The sequence below is a fragment of the Myotis yumanensis genome, unplaced genomic scaffold, assembly GCF_028538775.1.
Source record: "Myotis yumanensis isolate MYYU_CA2020_CCGP unplaced genomic scaffold, mMyoYum1.0.hap1 SCAF_12, whole genome shotgun sequence".
Classification (NCBI taxonomy): Eukaryota; Metazoa; Chordata; class Mammalia; order Chiroptera; family Vespertilionidae; genus Myotis; species Myotis yumanensis.
Window position 1 is genome coordinate 10,118,228 of NW_027223763.1, and position 25,111 is coordinate 10,143,338.

Genomic DNA, 25,111 nt, shown 5'->3' on the forward strand with positions numbered 1-25,111 from the left:
ATCAAACCTGATCCAGAAGTGACCTAGATGATACAACTGGTAGATAGGGACACTGAGACAGTCTTTGCAACTTTATTCCTTGTGTTTTAGAAAGTAGAGGACAAACAGACATATTCAATAGATACTAGGAAGATACTTTTAAAAACACCCAAACTGAAGTTGTAGGGATGAAAACGACAATGTCAGACACACACATAAAATACATCAGATGAGATTCATGGCCTGTTAGACATCGGAGAAGATTGGTGAGCTTGATGGCACAGCGACAGAAACCAAACAAAAAAAAACAAGCTAATCTGGTCTGACATGAAGCAGGTCAGGGGATTCCTGGGGTTGAGGGTAACTGGGAGGGGCGGGAGGGGCAGGAGAAACTTTTAGAAGTGATGGATGAGTTCATTACCTTGCTTGTGGTGATGGTTTCACACATGCCTACACACAACATTGTACACTTTAGACATGTGCCGTTTACATTATGTCAACCATACCGCCATCAATCTGTTCCAAACAAGTGTGCAAAGGTCGTACAGCTAATACATCCCAGTCTGGCTCCAGATGCTACACACTTTCTACTGCAAAGTAGGTATTATGATTCCCATTTTATAGATGAAAGAGAGTCTGAGAGATGAATGTGACTTCTCCAAGGCCACACAGCTGGTAAGTGGAAGAACTGGAATTCACGTCAATGTCTGTTTTACTGCAAGTCGGGTGCTCCCTCTGCCCCACTCCCTAAGTATTTGCTATTTATTTGAAGCCTGTGGACACCATGCACACTCACGATTCTGAGTCACCTCCTCGTTCCACAGCTCCTGCTCCAGATGCAAAGCCCATCCTGGACTCCCAGTCCTCACCCATGGATCGTTACTCAGCTGCTTATCTTCTATACCTAGAAACGTGGGAACAAATCGATTTGTAAATGCCTAGGACGCTCAGGGCTCAGTAATTGCCAATGCATCTTTGTGAAGTGAGAGCTTGCTGGGCACGTGGAAGGCAGCCCCTGCCCGTCTTAAAGAAATAGGCACTCTTGAACAGGCCCATCAAACCTCAGAGGGAAGGCGGGGTGGCGTGGGGGAGGGCGGGTAAGGGATCAACTGAATGACATATATGCATCCATATGAGCATATTGGACACAGACACTAGGGCGGTGAGGGCATGTGCTGGGGGGTGGGAGGGGCCGGGGAGAGGTCAATGAGGAAAAAAGGAGACATATGTAATACTTTAAACAATAAAGATGAAAGAAAGAAAGAAAGAAAGAAAGAAAGAAAGAAAGAAAGAAAGAAAGAAAGAAAGAAAGGCGCTCAGAATCAGACCAACGGACCAACATGCATGCACGCAGCCCTTAGCATCCAGGGAGCCTTTTCTCCTCTCTCGTGTCTTCGTAGCAATCTTCTCACTCCTGTTTTTAGATGAGGCAACTGATGCTGAAACTGGTTATGAGGCATTACCAAAAACATAATATCTGAGCCTGCATTCAAACTCATCCTTGTGGGCGGAGGGACGTCTCTTTGAATTCTAGATCTCATTTAGGTTACCTCAGAGTGACACGTCACTACATTTTTTAAATTATAGGCATCAACTTTATACAGTCAGAGCTATTAAAACAAAACAAAACAAGCCCAGCCATCTGGGTTCTTGGAGTGGGAGGGGGCTTCCTGTTACAAAGGGGGAGGGGTCAGCAGAGGCCAGATGGCTGCTATGAAGAATTGTGCAAAGGAGACCCTTGCATGGGGTGGGGGTCAGCCCCAACAGCTTCTGAGGTCCCTTCCTGGCCTGGTGGTCGCTGAATGAAGGGGTGCTAAGCTCACTGCTTAGAACCCTGGTGCTATAACACGGAAGGTTGTGGGGAGGGATCTCTGTGCTTTCCCTGTCCCGATAGAGTCAGCATTTCTCAACCACTGGACTGTCTACACGCAAAGCAAAGCCTTAATCACTATGTAAAACAATTGTGTTAGGACCGAGAAAAGATGCTGCAGACTGTCTGCTGGATGGAGCGTGGAGTGGTTAGGAGACGCAGGGCAGAGCAGGCCACACCTCCTCCTGCACTCCCTTCATGGAAATCTGAATGTTGTGGCATAAAACATACTGATTAAGCTTTCATTCTGTGGGGAAACTCGGAAACAATACAGATTCTCCTAAATTGGAAAAAAAAAGCATCATGAAGAACCGGAGAGGGGCTGGAATGAGCTGTATCTGGGTTTACATGATTGATTCGCGGCTATGCTTCTTAGGCAGTGTACGAAGGCACCCCTTCTCCTCGGTCAGGGTCTGTCTTGAATCAAGCAAGGTCTTCAGAACCCACGTCTCTTGTGTTTCCCTGTTAGGAGGTGAGAAGCAAAGGGCACCATCAAGCCAGCTCCAATGAGGTGCTGAGTATTTTCTGGAATGTGGGAGAAGTTGGTCTCCAGAGCAGCTTGGTCCAGTAGAAATATAATGTGAACTACATATGTTACTTTACATGTTCTAACTATATTAAAATATGTAGAAAGAAACAAGTGAAATGAATTTTAATAATATATTTTATTTAACCCAATATAGCCATAATGTTATTTCAACATGTAATCAATAGAAAAAAAATAGTAATTTTTGAGAAATTTTACATTCTTTCTTTCAGATTAAATTTTCAAAATCTTGTGTGTAATTTACAATTACAGCACATCTCAATTCAGAATGGCCACATATCAAGTGCTCAGTAGCCACATGTAGCCAGCAGCTACTGTATTGGACAGCTCAGGAATAGAATATCTAAGGGGCATGGTCAGAGCACTGAAGCTTACTTGGTAGGGGCATAGTTGTATGGGGTGGTTCATTTGGGAAATAGTGTGATATTTCCTTTAATGATGCTCTAAGACAGTGGTTCTCAATCTTGGCTGCATATTAGAATCACCTGGGAATCTTTTTAAAATCCTAATTTCTGGGCCTCATCCTCCGGAAATTCTGTTTCTTTGTTACTAATGTTGTGGCCCCACCCCATAACAAAGAAACAGAATTTCCAGAGGATGAGGCCCAGAATTCAGGATTTTAAAAAGATTCCCAGGTGATTCTAATGTGCAGCCAAGGTTGAGAACCACTGCTCTAAGATCTTCTCCTACCCTGGCAGCCATCTACCATAATTACTTTATCTGATCATTTTAAGTATTTTAATCCTTTCAAGTGGCCTGTTCCAAACTCCAGTATTCAAAGGCATCTTCTCACACAAGGCTGAGAACCACTGAGTAAATATTGGACCAACCACAAGTCAGTTAACCTTTTTTTAAAATCCTTACCCTAGGATATATTTTTCCATTGATTTTGAGAGAGAGAGTGGAAAGGGGCAGGAGGGAAGGAGAGAGAGAGAAACAGAGAAACACTGATGTGAGAGAGACACATTGACTGGTTGCCTCCCACATGTGTCCTGACCAGGGTCAGGGATTGAGCCTGCAACCGAGGTATGTGCCCTTGATCGGGAATCAAACCTGAGACCCTTTATTCCAAGGACCGACGCTCTGTTAGGACGCACTGAACACACAGGCCAGGGCTCATCTTTGCTGCTTGACCCCAGTCCCAGATCCCAGTCCAGGTTCTCTACACACATTTCAGGGCTCCTCTAAGGCATGAACATCCAGTGCATGTGGCTCTGGGGGAGGCGTGGAGACATCAGCCAAACAATCATTATTTCCTTCTGTCACGAATGCAAATGCAATGGAGCTTGTGTTTATTTTACAGAATGTGCAAAAAGGAATCATTTCAGAGGAACTTTCAAGCTGCCAGAACAGGGCAGTCTGTCCCCAATCAATTATCACAAGGTGTGCAGGCACTCTGATTGAGAATTTGCCTAGAGGAAATTGCACTGAGGGAGAATCCATTCTGTAGCCTGTTTCACTCTGTCCTGCTCAGAATCAGATTATTTTCCTCCCATTTGAATGATAGGTTATTATTATGTACCTGGGGAAAGATGTGAGGCAACTGAACGTGGGCGTTGTCTAATTACTTCACTCAATGCAAGTTAATGAAGAGCCACCAGAATAGCTATGCTCAATCTCCTTTGCTTAAACAACCAACGGCGTGTCCAAGTGCTGAGTTCTCAAAGCAGAGTCTGCTATGCTTCAGTGACAATTTTCTTGGGCTTTGGAGTGAAGTACACCTGCGTCACATCCGAGTTTTCCTGGTTACGCTCTATCTTTTTCCATCAGTTATAATCGTGGCTTCCCAACAAGAGATTAAGTGAGGTCATATCAGTAACTTTAAAAAGTAAATATATTTTTATTGATTTCAGACAGGAAGGAAGGGGGAGAGAGAGAGAGAAACATCGATGATGAGATAGAATCATTGGTAGGCTGCTTCCCACTGGGGGCATATGCCTTTGACCGTAATCAAACCCAGGACCCTTCAGTCGGCAGGTGGACGCTCTATCCTCTGAGCCAAACCAGCTAGGGCCATAGCAGTAACTTCTTGACAAACAGAAGGTGTTCAGTAAATACATCCCCTTTCCAGCTGCCAAGCCAGAATTCCCTTCCCAAACTGACCTTTCTAGTAACTGCTGAGCATTTTCCAACTGGCCCAGCAGGTGATAAACTTGAGGACCCTATACAAATCATGACCAACTAGATCACAGCAACCCCAGAAAGGCTTTCCACAGGCTGGTAGCCAACAATCAAACCACCACCAAACCAGAGGCTTTTCTGCTCTTGTCCCTAAATTAGTGGAAAGATACTATCAGCTCCCTTGACTTTAATGTCAGTCTTTTCCTCAAGGCAGGGTGGTCAATCAGAAAACAATGAGGAGTTAATGGGAGCTGCATGTGAAGATGTGTATTACTGATGAAAGCCTTGAAATAAGAATTGCAGAAGTGGAATGGTTGATTATCAGAGCCTGCACTTTAAAAGACTTTTGGAACATATTGTAACAATGAGCTCAGGAATATTCCACCAGCAGTGGATGGAAGTGCCCCTTTCCTCACAAGCTCATGGAACCAAGTGTTGCCATTTTTTATGTTTACTGATATGAAACATAAAATTGCATAATGTTTAATTTGTAAGACTTCGTTGGACAATTTATATATTTCTTGGCCATTTGTACGTATTCTTTTTTGTTCATGTTTTTAGCCTGTTTTGAGGTGTTTAAGATTTTCCTTATTGGTTTATAAAAGATGTTTGTAATATAGATATATTAACTCTTAATCATCAATATATATAAACAACCAGTCAACCAGTAGCTATGGTGCGCACTGACCACCAGGAGGCAGACGCTCAATGCAGGAGCTGCCCCATGGTGTTCATTGTGCTCCCACAACGGGAGCACCACTTAGCGGACCAACAGGCGCCAGATGCTGGGCTCATGGCTGGCAAGTGCAGCCTCGCCCCTCAGACACTCCCCCTGCACACCCCTCTCCCATCCGAACCAGGACCGGGATTGGGACCAGCTTTAGGACTGACTGGGTATGAGCTTGTGGCTGCTTCTCGGTCATGGGCGCGCCAGTACGGCCCTAGGATGGGCATGCAGAGACCTCAGTGGAGAGGCAGCAAACCTACTCAGCAGTGGCAGCGGCAGGCGCAGCAGGCCGGAATGAGTGGGAACAGCGCAGTGCCTGGCCTGGGCTTGGGCTCGGGCTCCTCCAGCCGCCTACCCCTTGGCACTACTACATCCCTTGGGGGTGTCGGAGAGCTGGTTGATCCCTGCAGGCCAGGCCGAGGGACCCCACTGGTGCACGAATCTGTGCACCAGGCCTCTGGTATATATATAACAACTGTTGGGTTTATCCCCCCAGTATGTTATTTGATTTTTAAGGATTATTATTCTGCTTTTCAAAATTGTCCAAAAAGTAATGAACCATTTATCCATCCAATAAACACTTATTGTATGCCAATTGCTTGTCAGGCTCTGTGCCAGGCACGGGCATTAGAAGAGGGAAAAAAAGCCCAAATATCTGCCCTTTAAGAGATCACATAGTTTAGTGGAGAACAGGCATTTTTTTCAAAAGCGCCTTCAACATAGTGTAACAGTTGTTATAGTCAAAGGAAGTACTGAGAGCCTTGAGAACAGAGTGAGGGCATCCTAATACAGTTGGGAAAGGAGTTGGGAGATGAGGGAAGGCTTCATGGAGGTGGTGACATTAAAGTCTACTCTCAATTAAACAGAGCAAGGAGGACATTCTAGGAAGAGGCAAGAGTACAGGCAAAGATCCCAAAGCATCAAAGAGGCTCAATCTTTTCAGAGATTCCAAATAATTCAGAGTGACTAAAGTATATGATATAATGCCTGAAGAGGAGGCTCATTCAAGGAGGGAGATTGGACAGCAGCAAAGCTGGACAAGCAGGCAAGGGCCAAATGAAAAAGGTCCCTGGATTTCAGGATAAGGAGCTGAAATGTCATCCTGGGGACCATGGATGGATTCTGGGCTGGGAAGGGGCTGGATCAGAGTTAGGTATGAATGTTGAGGCATAGACCAGAGGCAAGAGGCCAGTTAGCCGGGAAAATGAACTAAACCAAGAAGGAAACTTTGTTTCTAAGAAGGCAGGCAACTCTTCAATCTCCTCTGGGAGGTTCTGGGATAAACTAGTGTAACTCTTCTGTGCACGCATAATCCTTTCCTGGAAAGATTAGCTGCTTTTGCTAATAACCTGGAATCAGATTCAAGATTCTGTTTCCCAATTCAGCTTTGGCCAACCAGTGAAGTTGCAGTCCTGGTTCCTGGGATTGCCCATCCTGGGAGGGCTTGGCCCATAGCGGAAAGCAGAACCAGAGACCTGAGAAAGAATCCTTATGACACTGAATCAGATGTAACTCTCAGCTCTTCTGTCAGTCACATGAGTAAATTTTTTTTTTATTTAACCACTGAAGAGTGCCATTGTAACTAAACATTTCCAGCCAACATCTTTTTTCCCCCTAGGCAACCACTGCCCAGCTGCTTCTGAGCCCTCCCTCCCTTTCCCAATCCGATCTCAGCTGCCTGCTATCTGCATGCACGTCCTCCATCGAAGAATGCAAATTTCAGAAACCAATAGTGCCCAAGGCAAGTCTGAGTGAATGGAGCCAAGTTTGATAATGAATTCCTGCTCGCTGTGTGAGCCATTCTGTGGTTATTCAAAACCCCATTCAGTGCTTTCCCCGGGTAATAATAAGTACACTGTTCTCAGTGTTGTGTCTGTCACCAGCCAAATGATAGTGATATTTCTGCTCAGGATCTTGGTAGACTTGTGGCTCTGAAAATGATGCCTGGAAGCGTAGGGCAACGGATGTGTGTGCACTGACTGTGCTGGAAGCAAGAACCGCTGCCCTTGAGGACCTGCTGAGGCCTGGCCCCACTGCCTTCAGAGATCCTGGCTTCAGAAGGCTTTTCTCTCCCTGTGAAGCGGAGACCGCCTCCTGGAATTAACATGTGCAATGTGGGCAGTGGGGCTGCCGGGTTGGCTCAGATTTTGGTTGGATCTCCAACATCTGCTGCTTCAGAATTTCCGGGAGAAATTTCTGAAAGCCCCATGCCCTACAAGACTCCGAGTCAGTAGGCCCAGGGTACTCAATCCTGATCTTTCCAAAGCTCTCCGATTCTAAAGGGCAGCTGTGCTGGAGAGGCATAGATATGAGATATCCACAGGCCAGGGTCCTTGTCCTTTCTCTCACTGGGGGCTCCCCATTAGTCCCCCAAGGCCACTCACTGGAACCCTCTGCCTCTATGGACTGCCCAGAGTTACCTTTGTGTGATCAGAGGCTGTTGGAAGCAACAGTAAAAAACAATGATATTGTGCAACCCTGTAACTTTCCATTTAAGGAAACCAACCAAGAATCAGAGAGGCCAAATAGGTTTCCCAGGATCACACAGCAAGTCCAGGGCTTAACCAGGCTACAAACGAGGGAGACTGGACTGTGAAAACTCCCCTGGTCCTGGTCTTGCACCCTCTGAATTATGGGAGTGGGGTCCTATCCTCCATCTAGCCCATTCAGCCTCCCAAACCAGACTCCCCATCCTGGTAAGAGGGAAGGGCTGCCCACTAAGGGAGGGCAGGGGCTTCTCTCAGTTCCCCTACATACAAGCTTTCAGCTATGTGGAGGCTGCTTGGAATTTAACAGGTGGCTCATTGCGCTACACCACCTATAAGTAAACTTCCTTTCCCTCTCCCAGCCGGGGGTGACCCTGGATGGTTGGGTACCCACTCTACCTCTACCCAGTTCCTTCTTCTGCCCGTGCCCCCAGCATTCCATATACCACACCACCAGTCACTCAGGCCAACGTGTCGGCAACAGTGAGTGATGGGGCCCACAGACCATTGTTCCGGGGAGGATGGTGCTGAGTCACGATGGGAGACGCCTTCCAGGCTGTGCTGGGAGACAGAATAATAACACCCTTTGGACTGGCCTCTTAAAAACAGAACGCGTGATGTCTACACCCTACACCCATGGGAGGAGAAGTCCTGGGAATCGGGTGTCCTGGGTGCTTCTCCCAGTTAGGTTACAATTCACTGTAGGATGCTGGCTCCTGGTTTGCCCAGGGGTAATTGGAGAGTGTTGTGCCAGGCCTTTTTTTTTTTTTTTTCAGTGTAAGCAAATGAACACTTATTGAGCACCTGCTATGTACCAAGCCCAGTTAAGGGCTTTACATATTTAATCTCTTAAACAAAGGAGTTTGCTCTCTTGGCTCCTGGCTCTCTTGGTTCAAGCTCCCATGCTCTTGCATTCTCCCACACGGCCCACACCATCTGGACCCCACATAGAATGGACTAATGGACTGCAACTAGCCTGATGCTGTACCGGTCTCAGTTCCAACATGTGACAGATACTCTGGACACTGGCTTTGCCTCTAGCTCAGCTGGAACTCCAGTTATACTGGATTAAGGAAAATGGGACTTTGGAAACCCAGGGATTTAATTCCATGCAAATAAAAATCACGAATCCTTCCATGCAAGTCTCAGAAAATTCTTTTTCTCGAGATATCATAAGGCCCGGACCCCCAGCCCTCAGTGAGGAAAGGGATACCCCACTTCCACTGATACCCCACTTGCACTATCACCAATAAATTTTATGTAACCCCTTTATGTCTTCCATTTTGATTCTGATGTATAAAATACCAGTAAGTGGTAACACAGACATTTTCTGGAGCATTTTGTCAATCTGTTGAGATTCTGTTTCCTGGCAATGGTCATCAGTGTGGCTCAAATAAACTCATAAAAATTCTTACAGGTTTGGATGTTTCGTACATCGACATAATATATCGTCCACCCTTTAAAGCAGTGGTTCTCAACCTGTGGGTCGTGACCCCTTTGGGGGTCGAACGACCCTTTCACAGGGGTAGCCTAAGACTATCGAAAACACATATATAATTACATATTGTTTTTGTGATTAATCACTATGCTTTCATTATGTTCAATTTGTAACAATGAAAATACATCCTGCATATCAGATATTTACATTACGATTCATAACAGTAGCAAAATCAGTTATGAAGTAGCAACGAAAATAATTTTACGGTTGGGGGTCACCACAACATGAGGAACTGTATTAAAGGGTCGAGGCATTAGGAAGGTTGAGAACCACTCCTTTAAAGCATACAATTTGGTATTTCAAGTATATTTATAAGGTTGTATAGCCATCACCACTATCTAATTCCAGAACATTTCCCTGGTCCCCAAAAGGAACCCCATATCAGTTAGCAGTCACTCCTCATTCCCTCTCCCTGCAGCCCCTGGTTAGTCAATAATATGCTTTGTATCTCTAAAGATTTGCCTATTCTAGACATTTCATATAAATGGAACTGTTCAATATGTGGTCTTTGTGTCTGGCTTTCTTCACTTAGCATGTTCCTACTGAGGTCCCTCCATATTGCAGTGTGGGTCAGTACCTTATTCCTTTTCACAATCAAAAAATATTTCATTGTATGGATATGTCACATTTTATTTATCCACTTATCAGTTAATGGGCATTTGGGGTGTTTCCACTTCTTGGCGCCCTCTCTCTCTCTCTCTCTCTTTCTCTCTTTGGTGTACTAAGTATTAGTGACATTTCTTTTGTGCATGTGTTTTATTTTTATATTCAGTTTACTTTCAATATCACTTTGTATTGGTCCCAGGTGTACAGCATAGACAACCATATACTTTACAAAGTGTTTCCCCCTGGTATTTCCAGTACCCACCTGACACCATACATACTTATCACAATACTGTTGACTATATTCCCTATGCTGTACTTTACATCCCATGACTATTTTGTAACAGCCAATGTGGACTTCTTAATCCTTTCACTCTTTCACCTAGTCCCTCAGCCTCTCCCCTCTGACAACCATCAATCTGCTCTCTGTGTCTATGAGTCTGTTTCAATTTTTTTTGTTCGTTAATTTTGTTCTTTAGATTCCACATATAAGTGAAATCATATACCATTATCTATTTTAATCTTCATCCCATCCTTAGAAGTGTATACTACTCTCCATTGATGGATTTAGTAAATTGTTTTCTTAGAACATCCAAAACGACCAGTCATCCCAAGAAACCATTGATTAGACGTAAAAATCCCAGAGACCAGTCAAGTGCTTGTTATGTCAGGGAAGGATAGCGTAACCGAACAGAAACCTCACTTCTTTAAATGACTTATTTTCCTTTTGATTCCAACTGGCCTCACCCGGCATCCTGTTTCACCTGCAGCCCTAGCAATTAACAGGAGTGTGATTTTGGGAAAGTTACTTAACCTCTTTGAGCTCCAGTTCCATCACTATGGATTTAAGATTAACGATACTACTTCAAAGGTGCTGTCAGAAGTTGTGTTTAAAACAGTGACTGTCATATTGTAAATCAACCACTGGCTTCCAGTGTCTCTGTTCCTGGTAGGGGATGGCTCTGTACCAAGTTGTCCCCTCCCCCAATCCATGCATGCTGGTCCCTATCCTCCTGACCCCCCCCCCCCCCCCCCGCCGCCCCCCAACACACACCTCTACCCCCCACTGTTCTTTTCTGGCTAACTTCTCATTCTTCTGATTTCACTTTAAATGCCACTTCCTTGGGGGTGGGGGGGCTTCCTTATTCCTTCTTAAAGCACCCTGCATTTTCCCTTCAGTGTTTATCAGCTTGTAATTTTAGTTAATCGCTGTTGTCTTTTTTGTCCATAAACTGTGCGCCCCACCTTGTCTGTCTTGCTCTCGCTGTATCCTCCGCACCTCCCATCAGCGCCCTAGGATCACGGCAGGCATTCACGAAATACTTATGGAAACAGTTCAATCCTCTCCTGAGCCCGGGTTCAGAAAAGGAACATGTCCTCCCCAAACCACAGAGCAGATCAGAGGCAGACTTGAGTCCAAGTCGCCCTTCCTTTTCCCAATCCAGGCTCCTTCCAGAGCCTGGCAAGAATGTTCCTAATCTCCCCCACAATATAGTTGTCCCAAGGAAAGTTCCAGAAAGGGGGAGAATAGAGCAGTGTGCAGAGCAGAGTAAAATCACTTGGCTTGGCTCCTCCTCGCTGGACCGTAACATGGGCACCCTGTCAAACAGTGTAAAGAGAGGGATCATGGCGATAACGACGTGGCATGGCGGCGACAATGATCCTACCAGCTGAGGGAGAGACACAATGGAAAGACCGCGGGACTGTGGACCGGAAGAAGCGAAGACAATGCCCGCGCAGGCGCAGCAGAGACGCTCCCTCTCCCTTCCGCCCCGCCCCTCCTAGTTACAGGACACCACAGGCAGTCAGCTGACCCGGCGATGCAGAGATCACGTGACGGCAGACGGGGGCGCCGGCGCAAGGCGCATGCGCAGATCTCGGGCGGTTGGGTCAGCTGACCTACGGGGCGACGGAGCGGATTTAGGCCGCTCTCCTCTTGGGGGGTCGCCGCCGCCATGGCCAGTCAGTCGCAGGGCATCCAGCAGCTGCTGCAGGCCGAGAAGCGGGCTGCCGAGAAGGTGTCTGAGGCCCGCAAGCGTGAGTTTCGGGGTGGGGCGGCCGGGCGGGGCGCGAGGCCCAGGAGTGCGGCCAGGCCGCGGGAGGTGGCAGGTGGTGAGGCCCGAAACACTGCGGGGCGGAGGGGTGGTTCCAGTCGCGGAAGCTGCGCGACTCGAAGGCCTGGATCTGAGGCTCTGGAAGGCTTGGGGGGCGACGGGAAGTTGCCTTCTGGGGTAATAGATCGGGCGTGGAGACATAACAATGGGCGGGCGTCCTTCTTGGTGTCTGGGACGCGAGTAAAACGGGTTATTCAGGCGAAATTCATTGTCTTTCCCCCTCCCACTTGCTCCTCTGGGGGTTGCCCCATCTCAATGAAGGGAGCCACCATTTGCACAGTTACTCCGTCTAGAAGGAGTCCTCTTTGCCACATCTTCGTTCGCCACCTTCATACCAGGTCCCTGCCGCCACCATCTTAGTCCAGGCCATCAGGTTCTCTGAGGCTCCCATAGCAGGCTAAATCCTTGTTTTTAAATTTTAAATGTTTTTAAAATGTGGCCAATAGGTGCCAAGCCCGGTGCCGGGTGTACCTGTGGCTTCCATCATCGTGGTGTTTAGAATCGCAGGGGAGGAAGCCGATGCTGGGTAGGTCAATTGCAGGCGAGGTGGGAGGGCTACGGTGGAGAAATGCGAGATTGCTAAAGAATTGAGCAGGTAGACCTAGTCTGTGTTCTAGACCGGTGAGTGGGAGAAGTTTCCTCTCCTGCAGTCCGTTCTCGCTGGGGTTCGCACCCCCTGACTGTCCCACCGCCTTTACCGGCAGCAGACACTTAGTGCCTGCGGAACAAAGCCCAATTCCTTATTAGGGTGCTGGAGGCGCTTGGGGATCGGGCTCTTGCTTTCTCCCCTAATATCACAGGTACGCTCCTCCCTTCTTTGATGTCCCTGCGGCCTTTGCATAGCTGTTTGCTCTGGTGGCGAGAGGTTTGCCCGGTTTGTTCTCTAACCCTAAATCTTCCTTCCCGTCTCAGAATGGAGGCAGTTCTTCTAAGAAGCCTTCCCTGGCTTTACCCTCTCCCTTCAGACTAGGCTAGGAGTCCTTTCCAGGTGCTGTGTCTGTCACCATAGTGCAGTAACCTGTGTCTTCAGTCACTCGATTAAACAACTAGAGATCAGGGACTGTGTTTAGCTTATCCATTCAGTTTCCCATCTGGTGAGATAGATATTTCTATCCCAAGTTTACAAACGGGAAAAATGAGGCTCGGAGAGAAATGACTTGACCCTATCCTGGGAAGCAGCATAGCTGAGGTGTAGAGGGCTCCATTCTTGTGCAAGGATAAAATACCAAGAAATACGTATTTTAGTAATTCTCTGGTATTTCTCCTAGTATAAGACTTACACTCTTTGATCCAAGTACATGGCTCTTGTACTTACAAGAGCGGTTATGTGATACTCTATATTTCATAGGGGAAGTTTTCTTTGAGGGAACTGGGGATGGGAGCAAGCCTTTCAGTCTTGCTCTGGTGACTGGGAAGTTCTGTGTTCTTCACAGAATATTTCTGATTATGTCCTTGATACAGTATTTCCAGAATGACATCCCACAATTAGTCATGTGATGGCTCATCAGTAACAAGTTGTATCTGTTAGGAAGCATATAAGAATATTTGGGGCAAGTGCAGGAACAAATACTTGGAACATGGTAAGAATAATTCTGAGTGCCTTGGAGAAATGGGTCATGTTTTACACCTTATTTTATTTTTTAAAATGTTTTCTTTTTTTATTGATTTCAGAGAGGGAGAGGGAGAGATAGAAACATCAATGATGAAAGAATTATTGATCAGCTGCCTCCTGCACGCCCCCTACTGAGGATGGATCCCAAAACATGGGCATGTGCCCTGGCCTGGAATCTTTTTTTTAAAAAGTATATTTTTGATTTCAGAGAGGAAGGGGGAGGGAGAGAGAGATAGAAACATCAATGATGAGAGAGAATCATTGATCAGCTGTCTCCTGCACACCCCCCACTGGGGATCGAGCCCGCAACCCAGGCATGCACCCCTGAACGGAATTCAACCCGGGACCCTTCAGTCCACAGGCGGGTGAGCCATCCATTGAGCCAAACCGGCTAGGGCTGGCCTGGAATCTTAACCTCACCCTCCTGGTTCACAGGTTGACGCTCAATCACTGAGCAACACTGGCTGGGCAATCTCAGATTTTGTGATTACTAGCAACAGAAGTATTGAGAAGAACTAAAATTGGAAAATTATTGCCTGCCTTGATTTGTAATTATAATTGACTTGCCCAATTAGGGATTGGAAAGAGGCGAAACATGATGTGGTAAAATGGTCCAACCCACATTTTCATGAAATTGTTGCTTTGAACCGTAATATATATGAATTTAAAAATTGTGTTATGGTTTATTTCATTGGAATAAAACATAACACTGGCTTCCATATATAAGGTCCACTAAAAGCAAGATTGAAAATAAATATAATTTCTGGTTCAAATATTTTTAGTTTTCAGAGAAGCCTATCAAAATTGAACATTGAAGATGTTTGCTGATAGGCAGAGAATATATTAAGTGATTAAGTCAGGGAGCCGTGGGAGTTGGGAGTGATCAGGAGAGTGGTATTGTGAAATTATGTGGAGCTACTGCATAATGTTTGGTGCATAAATGTTATTTGTAGATTGTTCGTTTGGAAAAGATCTTTGGCTTTGAAATAAGGCTTTGAATATACCTGATGAGGAGGATAGCATGTGGAGCACTGGGGTACAGGTTGGTTTGAGCAGAGGACAGCAGTAGGCCCTAAGCCAGTGATGGCGAACCTTTTGAGCTCGGCGTGTCAGCATTTTGAAAAGCCCTAACTTAACTCTGGTGCCGTGTCACCTATAGAAATTTTTTGATATTTGCAACCATAGTAAAACAAAGATTTATATTTTTGATATTTATTTTATATATTTAAATGCCATTTAACAAAGAAAAATCAATCAAAAAAAATGAGTTCGCTTGTCACCTCTGACACGCATATCATAGGTTCATCACTGCCCTAAGCCATACTGAAGTAAATATACATGCAGAAATAGTCTTGGGGTGCTCAGAGAGAGAGAGAGAGAGAGAGAGATCTGTTGGTTGTTTCGGACTGCCCCATCATGGGGTCATTAGGTTCCAACTAATTTCTTAATTAGGAGATGGAAGGTTAAATTTAATTTCGTTCATTCACATGAGTTGAGTAAGATTTGGGCAATTGATATACAATGATGTATAATAAAGCTTAGTTTTAGATGCAGGATGTTTTATGCTCGTAAATAGATGTTCAAATTGTTCACTTAGGACCTTTTTTTTCTGTTTGAGTATCTGAAAAGTTAGTGAACAGGATTACAGTTATCTGTTGGTTGGTCTTGGGGTCTATTTTTATATAGGCTTGGTTAGAACCTAGAGAATTTTCCCATCTGTGTATTAAACTAGTCTCTTCTACAAACCAGACTGAAAGGGTTAAGAAGAATAAAACGGGGCAGAGAAAAACTTATTGTGTTTAGCAGATACATTGCAGAAAGCTTGCAGCCTTGAACACCACATACAGAAGACACCTGGCGGTGGGAGGAACAACGGTTATGTCAGCCAGCCGAACTGCTTGCAGCCAGCAATAGCTGATAAAAGTCTTCCCCCTCCCTGCACTCTCTGCTGACTCCCCTTTGTCCATTCAGCCCTTCTGCACCCAGAGGACTGCAGTAAAAGCTTTTTGGTACATTATAGCCGCATGTCATAGGCGCAACCCAGGCCCACTCCAAACCTTTCACAGACCACCTGTGTCTCCTCACCTCTCAGATGCTGTGCAGTCTTAACTGTCCAGTGCGCTCTGTGGAGGATGCCTTCCCAATACCACTTTCATTCCTTAGGGCCTGTGCACGGGCATGGTTTTTAGTTTCCAGTGTGACATCATCTTTTCATTTACTTAGGTTTTGAGAACCTGGAGGGCAAGGGAGAAGAGGTTGCTGTCCCTTGGGAGCATATTAGTCTCCTTGCTAAGCTTCTAAGCAGAGCTCCAATCGCAATCAACAGCATAATTATGTGTTTACTTCTTGGGAAGAGGAAGAGTTCCTTAGATGGTTAATGTCACCTATTTGATGTTGATTCTTAGTAGTTGAGATTGGGAGAATATTCTTACACATTCCAAAATTTTTCCCCATCATTTTTACTGTCTGTCGTTAATGGCAGTTCTTTTTATCTAGTCATTTTCTAGTTAAAGCCTGCAGGAGGCAGGAACCTGTGCTATTAGTTACCTCTGAATTCCCTCTCTCCCCTGCATGTCTCTTGAGACTATTTTAAAAACTTTTTTGTTTACCATCTCAGTCTCTGCTTCCTTCTCTTGTCTTTTAACCACTTCCTGATGTAGCTCTTTCTTTTGAAAACAGGAAAGAACCGGAGGCTGAAGCAGGCCAAAGAAGAGGCTCAGGCTGAAATTGAACAGTACCGCCTGCAGAGGGAGAAGGAATTCAAGGCCAAGGAAGCTGCGGTGGGCCCCATTTATTTTCATTACTGCTTTGGTTTCTTGAGACTTCCCTCTCCTCCCCTTCCCTCCAGGCTCTCAAAGTACCCAGCATAGCTTGGTAATGCTCATTCTGATTGGATTTTAAAATGTTAGTTATTGTATGTTTTATTGGATGCTTAGGCTGAATCTCTTAGGGCTGTGGTTGGCAAAGTGCGGCTTACGAGCCACATGCAGCTCTTTGGACCCTTGAGTGTGGCTCTTCCTAAGCCTTAGGAGTACCCTAATTAAGTTAATAACAATGTACCTACCTATATAGTTTAAGTTTAAAAAATTTGGCTCTCAAACGAAATTTCAATCGTTGTACTGTTGATATTTGGCTCTGTTGACTAATGAGTTTGCCGACCACTGTCTTAGGGTGATCAATTTTTAATTAATAGTGAGTCCTAGTATACACTTATTCATTCATTTAATAAGTATGTTGAACAGTTAACATGTGACAGGTCCTGTGCAGATGCTAAGGGCCGAGCTGTGAACAGAAGTAGACATGGTCCTTGCCTTCATGGAGCCTGGCTTACGGGCTGGTGGTCAAGGAGACTCAATGAAATGCAAGTCATGGAAACCTGCAGCTTGAACAGTGTGGTGGCAGAGACACACAAATCTCTCGGAGCCTCATGTTAGTGTAAAGACACGTACCAGCTATAGGCTAGATGACCATGCATAAGATGTATACAATCATAGTACAAAAATACATCACAGAGAGTACAAGGGAAGCAAGGAAAATTCTGGAAAGGGGAAAGAATGGAGGAGGGCTTCACAGAGCAAAGAAATTCTATTAGGACTCTTGGATGTAGGTAACAGAAAACAATTCAAACAAGTTTAAACAAAATGGAATTAATTAAAAGCCCCGGGCATACCCGTAGACCTTGCCTGACTGTGCTCATGGCCAGGCAGGGGGGACAGTGTATGCAAGAGTAATTTGGAGTTTGTGCCAGTTCTAGCCAGCCTACTCAGTGGCTGGATAAGTTGCATTACTTCAACATTTACAAAAACACACACACAAAAAAAACAAAAAAAACCCACAACAATCCAGATAAAAGGCTAACTTGATTTTGATCTGGAAGTTTAAATAATGATTTGAGGATGCCAATTTCATCGCTCAACTCTGCCTTTGGCTTTGTGGGCTTCATTCTCAAGTTCTACATGGTGCCTCTGCTAGTTCCAGGTGCACATAGCAGTAAGTAGCAAAAGTTTCATTCATCTTTGCATTGGGTGATGATAGTGTTATTAAAACTTAAAATATTTCTCTGACTTAAACTGGGGCAGATTGTAAATTGTCAGACTGCCCACAGAAGAGTGTAGAAATACTCTTGTGTTAGAACAGCCATCTCATCTCATTTTTACATCACTGCTGTAATTGTTTATAGAGTATCGGTGTTGTACACAGTGTTCCAGTGTAACTTCAGTTTTGAGTACTGGGGCTTGGCATATAGTTTATATTCACAGAATAGAGCTAGTGGCTCCCTCATCCCCCCGGTAGGGGTTATGGACTTTTAAAAGATATGATGTAGCAACTGAACTAACCATTATGAAATGCTTCAAGGTATTCCTATACTATGAACAGTTCTAGTACTCCTCATAGGCTATGGAGGAATAGATAACATCTGAGAGAATGCTTTGTAAACTCTCTGTGTTATACAGGTAGAAAGGGATATAGCTGTTAACATATGTAGTGAGGCGACAATAGGAGATACAAAGGGTCAGACACAAAAAAGTTACGTCTTCAAGAACCAGATAGGTCACTCTCTAATAACGTACAGCAGATAAGAAAAAGCCAGCCATACTGTGAAGGCAGTAGAAGATAAATGTTAGCAATCAGTGTTTGTTAAATTGTGAATGGAGACGGAAGGGGTAAGATAGCCATACAGTAAAATATTTAAGCAATTAAACGGGGCAACAGTGAGAAGTTACTTTCCAACCCAGACCTATAGTCCTCAGAGAGAGTCACTGTTAAAAGTATCTTGTGTATTCTAGAATATTTATATTCGAAAGAACAGATGTTATGTATTCATAGTAGTGGTGAATCTACTGGTAAACTTAAGAGCTAAAACATTAGCCCTATAGATTTGGCTCGGTTAAGCGTCGGCCCGTGATCGAAGGGTTGCAGGTTCGATTCCTAGTCAAGGGCACGCACGTATCTTGGTTGCAGGCTTGATCCCCCCGACCCTGGTCAGTGCATGTGTGGGAGGCAACCAATCGATGTGTCTCTCTCCCATCGGTGTTTGTTTCTCCCCCTCCTTTATCCCTTCTCTTTTCTCTAAAAGTCAATGGAAAAATATCCTCAAGTGAGGATTAAAAACATTAACCAGTAATAGTGAAACTCTGTATATTCTTTTTAAATTGTGTCCCCCTTGTGCCTTTGTGTTTATTATTTTTTTTAGAGTTTTTTTTTTTTTTTTTAATATATTGATTTTAGAGAGAGGAAGGGAGAGAAGAAACATTGTTTTGTTGCTCCACTTATTTATGCATTTGGTTGATTCTTGTATATGCCCTGACCAGGGATCAAACCCTCAACCTTGGAGTAGTGGGATGATGCTCTAATCAACTGAGCTACCTGGCCAGGGCCAAGAGCTTCTTAAAAAAACACCATATGTCCCCCACTTAAAATCACACAAGGAAACTTCTATACCAACTACACGGATACCACTCTGTATCTTGCCTTTTTCCCCTTAAACTGCATGCTTTACAGGTCATTTCTTCTTGCTGTGCACATTGACCTTATCTCTTAAATGGCTGAAGAGTATGCTCTGGTGTTGATGCACCATCATTTGTTCAACTAGGCTTCAGTCCTTGGGCCTTTAGTTCATTCCAGTCTTAGGCTACACATTAGACCAGTGGTTCTCAACCTGTGGGTCCCGATCCCTTTGGCGGTCGAACGACCCTTTCACAGGGGTCGCCTAAGACCATCCTGCTTATCAGATATTTACATTACGATTCATAACAGTAGCAACATCACAGTTATGAAGTAGCAACGAAAATAATTTTATGGTTGGGTCACAACATGAGGAACTGTATTTAAAGGGCCAGAAGGTGGAGAACCACTGCTCTAGAGAGATGGGAATATGACATTCTCTGGGATAATTTCCTAGCAGCGGAAATGCTGTGCAGTTTACTTTCTGATAGATGTGGTAAGGTTGGCCACCAAGTGATTGCATCAAGTTTTGCTCCCATTAACTCTGGGAATGCCAACTTCCTGCATGCTCTTCAGAGGCTCCATTGCCTAATGCTGATTGTTTACATTCACTGATGAGACTGGGTTACCAGATGTGGTTCCTAACATTCCCTGTGTGTCATTACTCCTCGACTCAGGCTCTGGGATCCCACGGCAGTTGTAGCACTGAGATGGAGAAGGAAACCCAGGAGAAGATGCTCACCCTCCAGACCTACTTCCGGCAGAACAGGGATGAAGTCCTGGACAACCTCTTGGCCTTTGTCTGTGACATCCGGCCAGAAATCCATGAAAACTACCGCATAAGTGGGTAGTAAAGAAGAAAGAAGCACCTGTTCTATGGGTTGGCATCTTACATGCCTCCATGGAATATGAAGCTTTTGCAAAGCTTGAGTTACAATCTTGTGAAAAGGCATTAAATTATTTCTGTGTACTGTATAGTAGGTCCTTTTGCTTTTGGGAGAACAGCAAATCTAGTTTCTTTCTATAAATTTAGAGTAGAGTTTATCCAAAGATTTCATCTTTTTACCTCATATTTCTTAGAAAGTTAATGAGTATACTTTGTCTGTTTTTCTATGCCTTTTAACTGAAGCAACACATAAATATATATAACAATACTGACTTTTTCTTTCTTAGACATGGTAAGAAACACTTTTTTTTTTTTTTTTTTTTAAAGAAAGAAAGGGATTAAATTAATTTTTTCCCTTAAGCTTTCTTAAAGGTCAGGGGCTTTATCTATGAAAAAGTAGTAAATAGTTGTTTGTAACCTGTGTAAAGCAGCAGCCAGCCTTAAAATACGAGTAGTCCTTTCTGGTGAAGGGTTAGAACAATGAATAGTGGTATAATTGTTTGGGCTGCTTTTAGTATTAATCCAAATTACTAGATGATAGAATTCAAGAACTTGTTACATGTTGTTACTTGGTGTACTGATAATCATTTAAAAGTAAAGACTTTGTCGTGCATTTCTCTTCTCTGGTTCATCCTTTTTGATAATGCAATGTGTACTTTGACCCAGACATTTTGCAGAATTTCACTGAGGAAATTAAATTAGCATGTGTGGCACACACATTCCCACACACACTTAGAAAATATTCTTGGTCTGCATCTTGGCAAGAAGGAAAGAATCACTTTTGCACTTACATTTCCTAATCGTTGTAACAACTATGTTACGAGATATGAGGCAGAGAGGTTAAAGAACCAACTCACTCATGTGTTAGACCAGTGATGGCGAACCTTTTGAGCGTGGTGTGTCAGCATTTTGAAAAACCCTAACTTAACTCTGGTGCCATGTCACATATAGAAATTTTTTTATTTTTGCAACCATAGTAAAACAAAGATTTATATTTTTGATATTTATTTTATCTATTTAAATGCCATTTTACAAAGACAAATCAACCAAAAAAATGAGTTCTATCATCTAGTGTCATAGGTTCACCATCACTGTGTTAGAGCCAAGATTCGGATTGGCAGTCAGATTTAGTAGAATAGGTCCTTGCGTTATGTCGGAGGTCTGTTCTTACGGACGGACGTAATGCGATTTTCGCCGTAAGTCAGAACCCACCTACATAAGCACCTATGTCACGCACATGGAGCGCATAGCAGTAATGAAGTGAAACAGTAAAAAAAAATTAAGAGAAAGATAACAATTCCTGACCTTGTGGTAAATAGATAATAAAAAACATAAAGCAATATGTACATACATTGAAATGACAGAACTTTTTTTTTTATAAATACTGTAAATGGGAGATTGTAACGTAACCATGAAATGACGTATGTCGAGTCCGACGTAACCTGAGGACTGCCTGTATCTGCTTAACCACTCTGCATATGCTCAGAAGTGAGGTTATCATACACCTTTTATGTACCACACAGATTTCCTTCATCTCCCAAACCCTAGATTGATTGCTCCTCTGGCAATTTCATGTCCTGTCTAGAGAGAAAAATACCCCCAATATTGCCCATTACAAGTACAGAAACTGACCATTCCACTTGGTGCCACTGCTCAGACCTACTCAAGTTCTTGAAAGAAGGCATAAAACACTGGCATCTTATACAAGTTCCCTGAAGATTGACCACTTCCACTTTCTGGGTGGAAAAAAACCTCTTGAGGTTCTGAAAAATGAAGCAACTTGTCAGGCTGTGCAGTGAATCTCTGCATGCTTCTCGTGAGGGAGCTCTGTTCTGTGTCCGGCACTTTTTGTAAACCTACAGCCCTGCAGGGTGATCCCACTTCCACGGGTGGGAAAGCTGAGGCCCAGAGAGGCTTGGAGAATGTTCAAGGTCTCAGAGCAAAGGAGTGACAGCTGGAACCGAGTCCATCAGACCCGCCAGAAGGCTGCAAGAGTAAACTGACCATGCTTTTTCCTTGGAATTTGGTGAGCGGGCACTCTGTAGCTAACTTGCATTTCTTGGCACATTTGTGCAAACAGTGATGGAGTGATGGTTCCAGAAGTCAAGGAAAGTTGTTTGGCGGGAAGGGCCTGTTGGATGAGTCTCGCATGCCCCAGGTTTTTCACCTTTTCAATTTTCTCCTTCAAGCACCATCTGGCAGATCTCAAGAGTGTTCTTCTCCTGTCAACTGATCTCACACCATTTCAGTGGCTCTGAAGTTACGGAAAAAGCTGCTGCACAGGCAGGCAGTTCAAGTCTTGCTCCCCTACGAGTAAACCGGTCTTAGGAGGCAGGAGAGGCACATTCACTATTGAAAGATTAGGCCAGTGGTTGGGGAGAGGAAGCTGCCTGATCATGTCAACGTCTATCTTCTATGGCTTTTTAAAAACCTGAAATGACACTCACTAGCTCCTGGGTCAAGTGTGAATTCAAGGCCATAGCTCACAGTATTTGGGTGATTGATGGAGATTGGTGGGCTTAGAGGAAACAGACAATATTCCCCTCTCGCCTTTTCTACTAGAAAAGAACTTACAAAGGGAAGAATGGCAGGGAGTGTAGAACTGATGGCAGCAGTGAAGATAGGATTAGGAGAGAAGCTAGGCTGGTTGTTCTGAAAATATGATGGGGTTGTCTACTATTGTCTTACAGAGTATTTAAAGATAAAAAGACCCCAGAGTCTAGTTCTAGTTAAAAGCCCGATCACCTTTTTTTTAAAAAAAATTTTTTTATTGATTTCAGAGAGAAAGGGAGAGGAAGAGAGAGATAGAACCATCAATGCTGAGAGAGAATCATTGATTGCCTCCTGCACGCCCCATACTGGGGACTGAGCCTGCAACCCGGATATGTGCTCTGACTGGGAATCAAACCATGACCTCCTGGTTCATAGGTCAATGTTCAACCACTGAACCACCCGGCTGACCAGGCTGCCAAGTTTTCATTGACCTTCCCTCCTCTCCCAATCAGATGTGAGTGCTCCCTCTTCGAATCCTGCCCCATCTCATTCCCTTTGTACCTGCCAGTGGCTCTTATCTTTCAGCACATAGTGTGGAAATAGATTTCTGACTTTTCAGGGGGGTTGCTGGCCTCGCTGACAGGAATTCAGTTTCTTCTGGTTTTGACCCAGTTTCCTGACAAACAGTACATGACCTGTCTTACTCCCTGCACATTCGTGACAAGCACAGCTGTGTGTTCAGTCCCAAGTTCTTGCATGTGTATTTTTTCATGGGGTGCTCATAGCATAATGTGACTTCCAGGATTCAGAATCAATTTAATGCAGCCATTAGCAAGGGAACATTCTTTTGGAAATGGACGTGCTTTTGGGAAAAAGTTTAAAAATAGCTCTATTAGTGGTAAAGGCTGGATCTGAACCCAAGTCTATCTGACTTCCCAGCCTGAATCACTATCCGATTTAGCTCAGTTTGTTCAGGCCCTGGTAACATTTCAAGCAATATGTTTCTATAAGAGCTAGAAGGTCGGCAAATCTACACCTGGCAGACCCATTCCGAAAAACAATATCTCATTTTTGATGTTCGCTTTTCATTTACTCACCCAGAGGTTCTGAGGCTCTCCCTTGTCCCATCGGCTGCCACGCTTGAAGTTTCTGCCAGCCTGGGAAAAATTACATTCCTTCTTACTTCATCCAGGTTACCAGATAGTTGGCAGATGGCCCCCAAACACTGGTCTGTAACCCTTATAAACACAACAGGACAGATGGTGCAACTGCTGAGTAAGGGTGGCTTTGGCTGGGGTTTGTGGTTACAGTCATGCGTTGCTTAATGATGGCGATACATTCTGAGAAATTAGTCCTTAGGGATTTCATTGTGCAAGCATCATAGTGTGTACTTACACAAACCTAGATGGAATAGTTTACTATACACCTAGGCTCCATTATAGACTTTTGGGACCGCCCTCGTATGTGCAGTTATTATGGGGTGCATGACTATTGGAATTTATCTGTAGTTGAGACCCTGATGATTTCACTCATAGCTATTTATTCAATAACTCAAGTGCATGAGGGGAGGGTGCAGAGGGACAGATATGAACATGGGCAGAAACAATTCTATGCCCCATAGGTTTATTTATTTATTTATTTTTTTGGGAAATGGGACATTGGCTGTATGTTAAGCAAGGGTCTATGAGAGTGGGGGACTGGCCTGGGCCCAGGACAGGAAAGGGCTCCCAGAAGAAGGGTCCTTTTACCTAAGACCTAAGAACGTGTCATCAGGTGATGAGGTGGGGATGAAGTTTGGGGTTACCTTCCAGATGGCGAGGGATGGCAACCACTGAGAACTAGAAGTGAAAGAGAGTGTGGGGTGAGGGAGGAACTGAGAGATGTTCTGCAGTCTTGAAGTTTAGGGTTTTTAGTGGTTAAAAATTAGTACAGGGCAGACTGGGGGTGGGGAGGGGCTTGGGCCCAGCACATAGAACCTTGTGAATCCGTAGAGATAGCTTTCCTGGAGTCTGCTTTCCAGCGGACTTGACTAGGTATTTCTCACCTTTTACTGGATTTTATTTACCTTCCTCCATTCTACATGGAGCCCCCCACTCCCTCATGCTATCGTACCAGGCCTTGCAAAAGGCATGATGCCTTGTTGCCGAAGACTAGCAACTCTTTACTGAGCACTTTCTAAGCACATCATCTTCTCATTTAATTCTTAAGGTTTTGCCAGTATTCTTTTCCTTCTCTTACAAATGAAGAAATGGAAGCTCAGAGAGGTGAACCGACCTGTGCAAGTTCACATGCCAGTAAGTGGCGGAGCCTGGTCAGCCGGTTCCAAAGGCCCATGTCTTCTGTGCCTTCCCAGCCGAGGAGACTGATGTGTCAACCTGGAAGTCCATGCGGGCGTGGGAGGAGCAGTGAGAATACCGAGGGAGGCAGCCTAGCCTGGCAGGAAGAACAGGCGAACGTTATCAGGCTTCATGGAGGAGGTAGGCCTTGCTGGAGAGGCAGGATTTGGATGGATGGTGACCAGGCCACCCGTGTCAAAGGATCCCTTTCTTTTTTTTCTCAATATTTCTTTTGATTTTTAGAGAGGGAGGAAGGGAGAGGGAGAGGGAGAGAGAAACATCAATGTGAGAGCAGAATATTGATTGATTGATGGCTGCCTCCTGCATGGCCCATACTGGGGATGGAGCCCGCAACCTGGGCATATGCCCTGACCGGGAATCAAACCAGCAACCT

At 44.6% G+C, this 25,111-nt stretch overlaps 1 protein-coding gene, 1 long non-coding RNA gene and 1 other non-coding gene across 3 annotated transcripts; 2 read left to right on the forward strand and 1 right to left on the reverse strand.

Moving 5' to 3' along the window:
• The first annotated feature begins 11,705 nt into the window (after nt 1-11,705).
• Nucleotides 11,706-20,501, forward strand: ATP6V1G1 (ATPase H+ transporting V1 subunit G1). Its single transcript, XM_070430777.1, has 3 exons — nt 11,706-11,868; nt 16,237-16,337; nt 19,680-20,501. Exons 1-3 carry the CDS (start codon nt 11,787-11,789, stop codon nt 19,851-19,853), a joined length of 357 nt encoding a protein of 118 aa, XP_070286878.1. The 5' UTR covers nt 11,706-11,786; the 3' UTR covers nt 19,854-20,501.
• LOC139021333 (small nucleolar RNA SNORA58) lies at nt 17,220-17,355 on the forward strand. Its single transcript, XR_011473454.1, has one exon. It is a non-coding gene; the product is annotated as a small nucleolar RNA SNORA58 (small nucleolar RNA).
• A 361-nt stretch (nt 20,502-20,862) lies between the features above and the next one.
• Nucleotides 20,863-24,923, reverse strand: LOC139020807 (uncharacterized). The gene is made up of 3 exons (XR_011473364.1): nt 24,656-24,923; nt 23,479-23,538; nt 20,863-22,195 (listed from the first exon to the last, which is right to left on the reverse strand). It is a non-coding gene; the product is annotated as an uncharacterized lncRNA (long non-coding RNA).
• Nucleotides 24,924-25,111: the final 188 nt, after the last annotated feature.

Excerpts from the sequence above, each read along its gene's own strand:
- ATP6V1G1 (XM_070430777.1), top strand. The coding sequence starts at position 11,787 with ATGGCCAGTCAGTCGCAGGGCATCCAGCAGCTGCTGCAGGCCGAGAAG. Across the intron at positions 11,869-16,236 it reads GGTGTCTGAGGCCCGCAAGC|GAAAGAACCGGAGGCTGAAG; the intron begins GTGAGTTTCGGG and ends TTTTGAAAACAG. Across the intron at positions 16,338-19,679 it reads TCAAGGCCAAGGAAGCTGCG|GCTCTGGGATCCCACGGCAG; the intron begins GTGGGCCCCATT and ends TCCTCGACTCAG.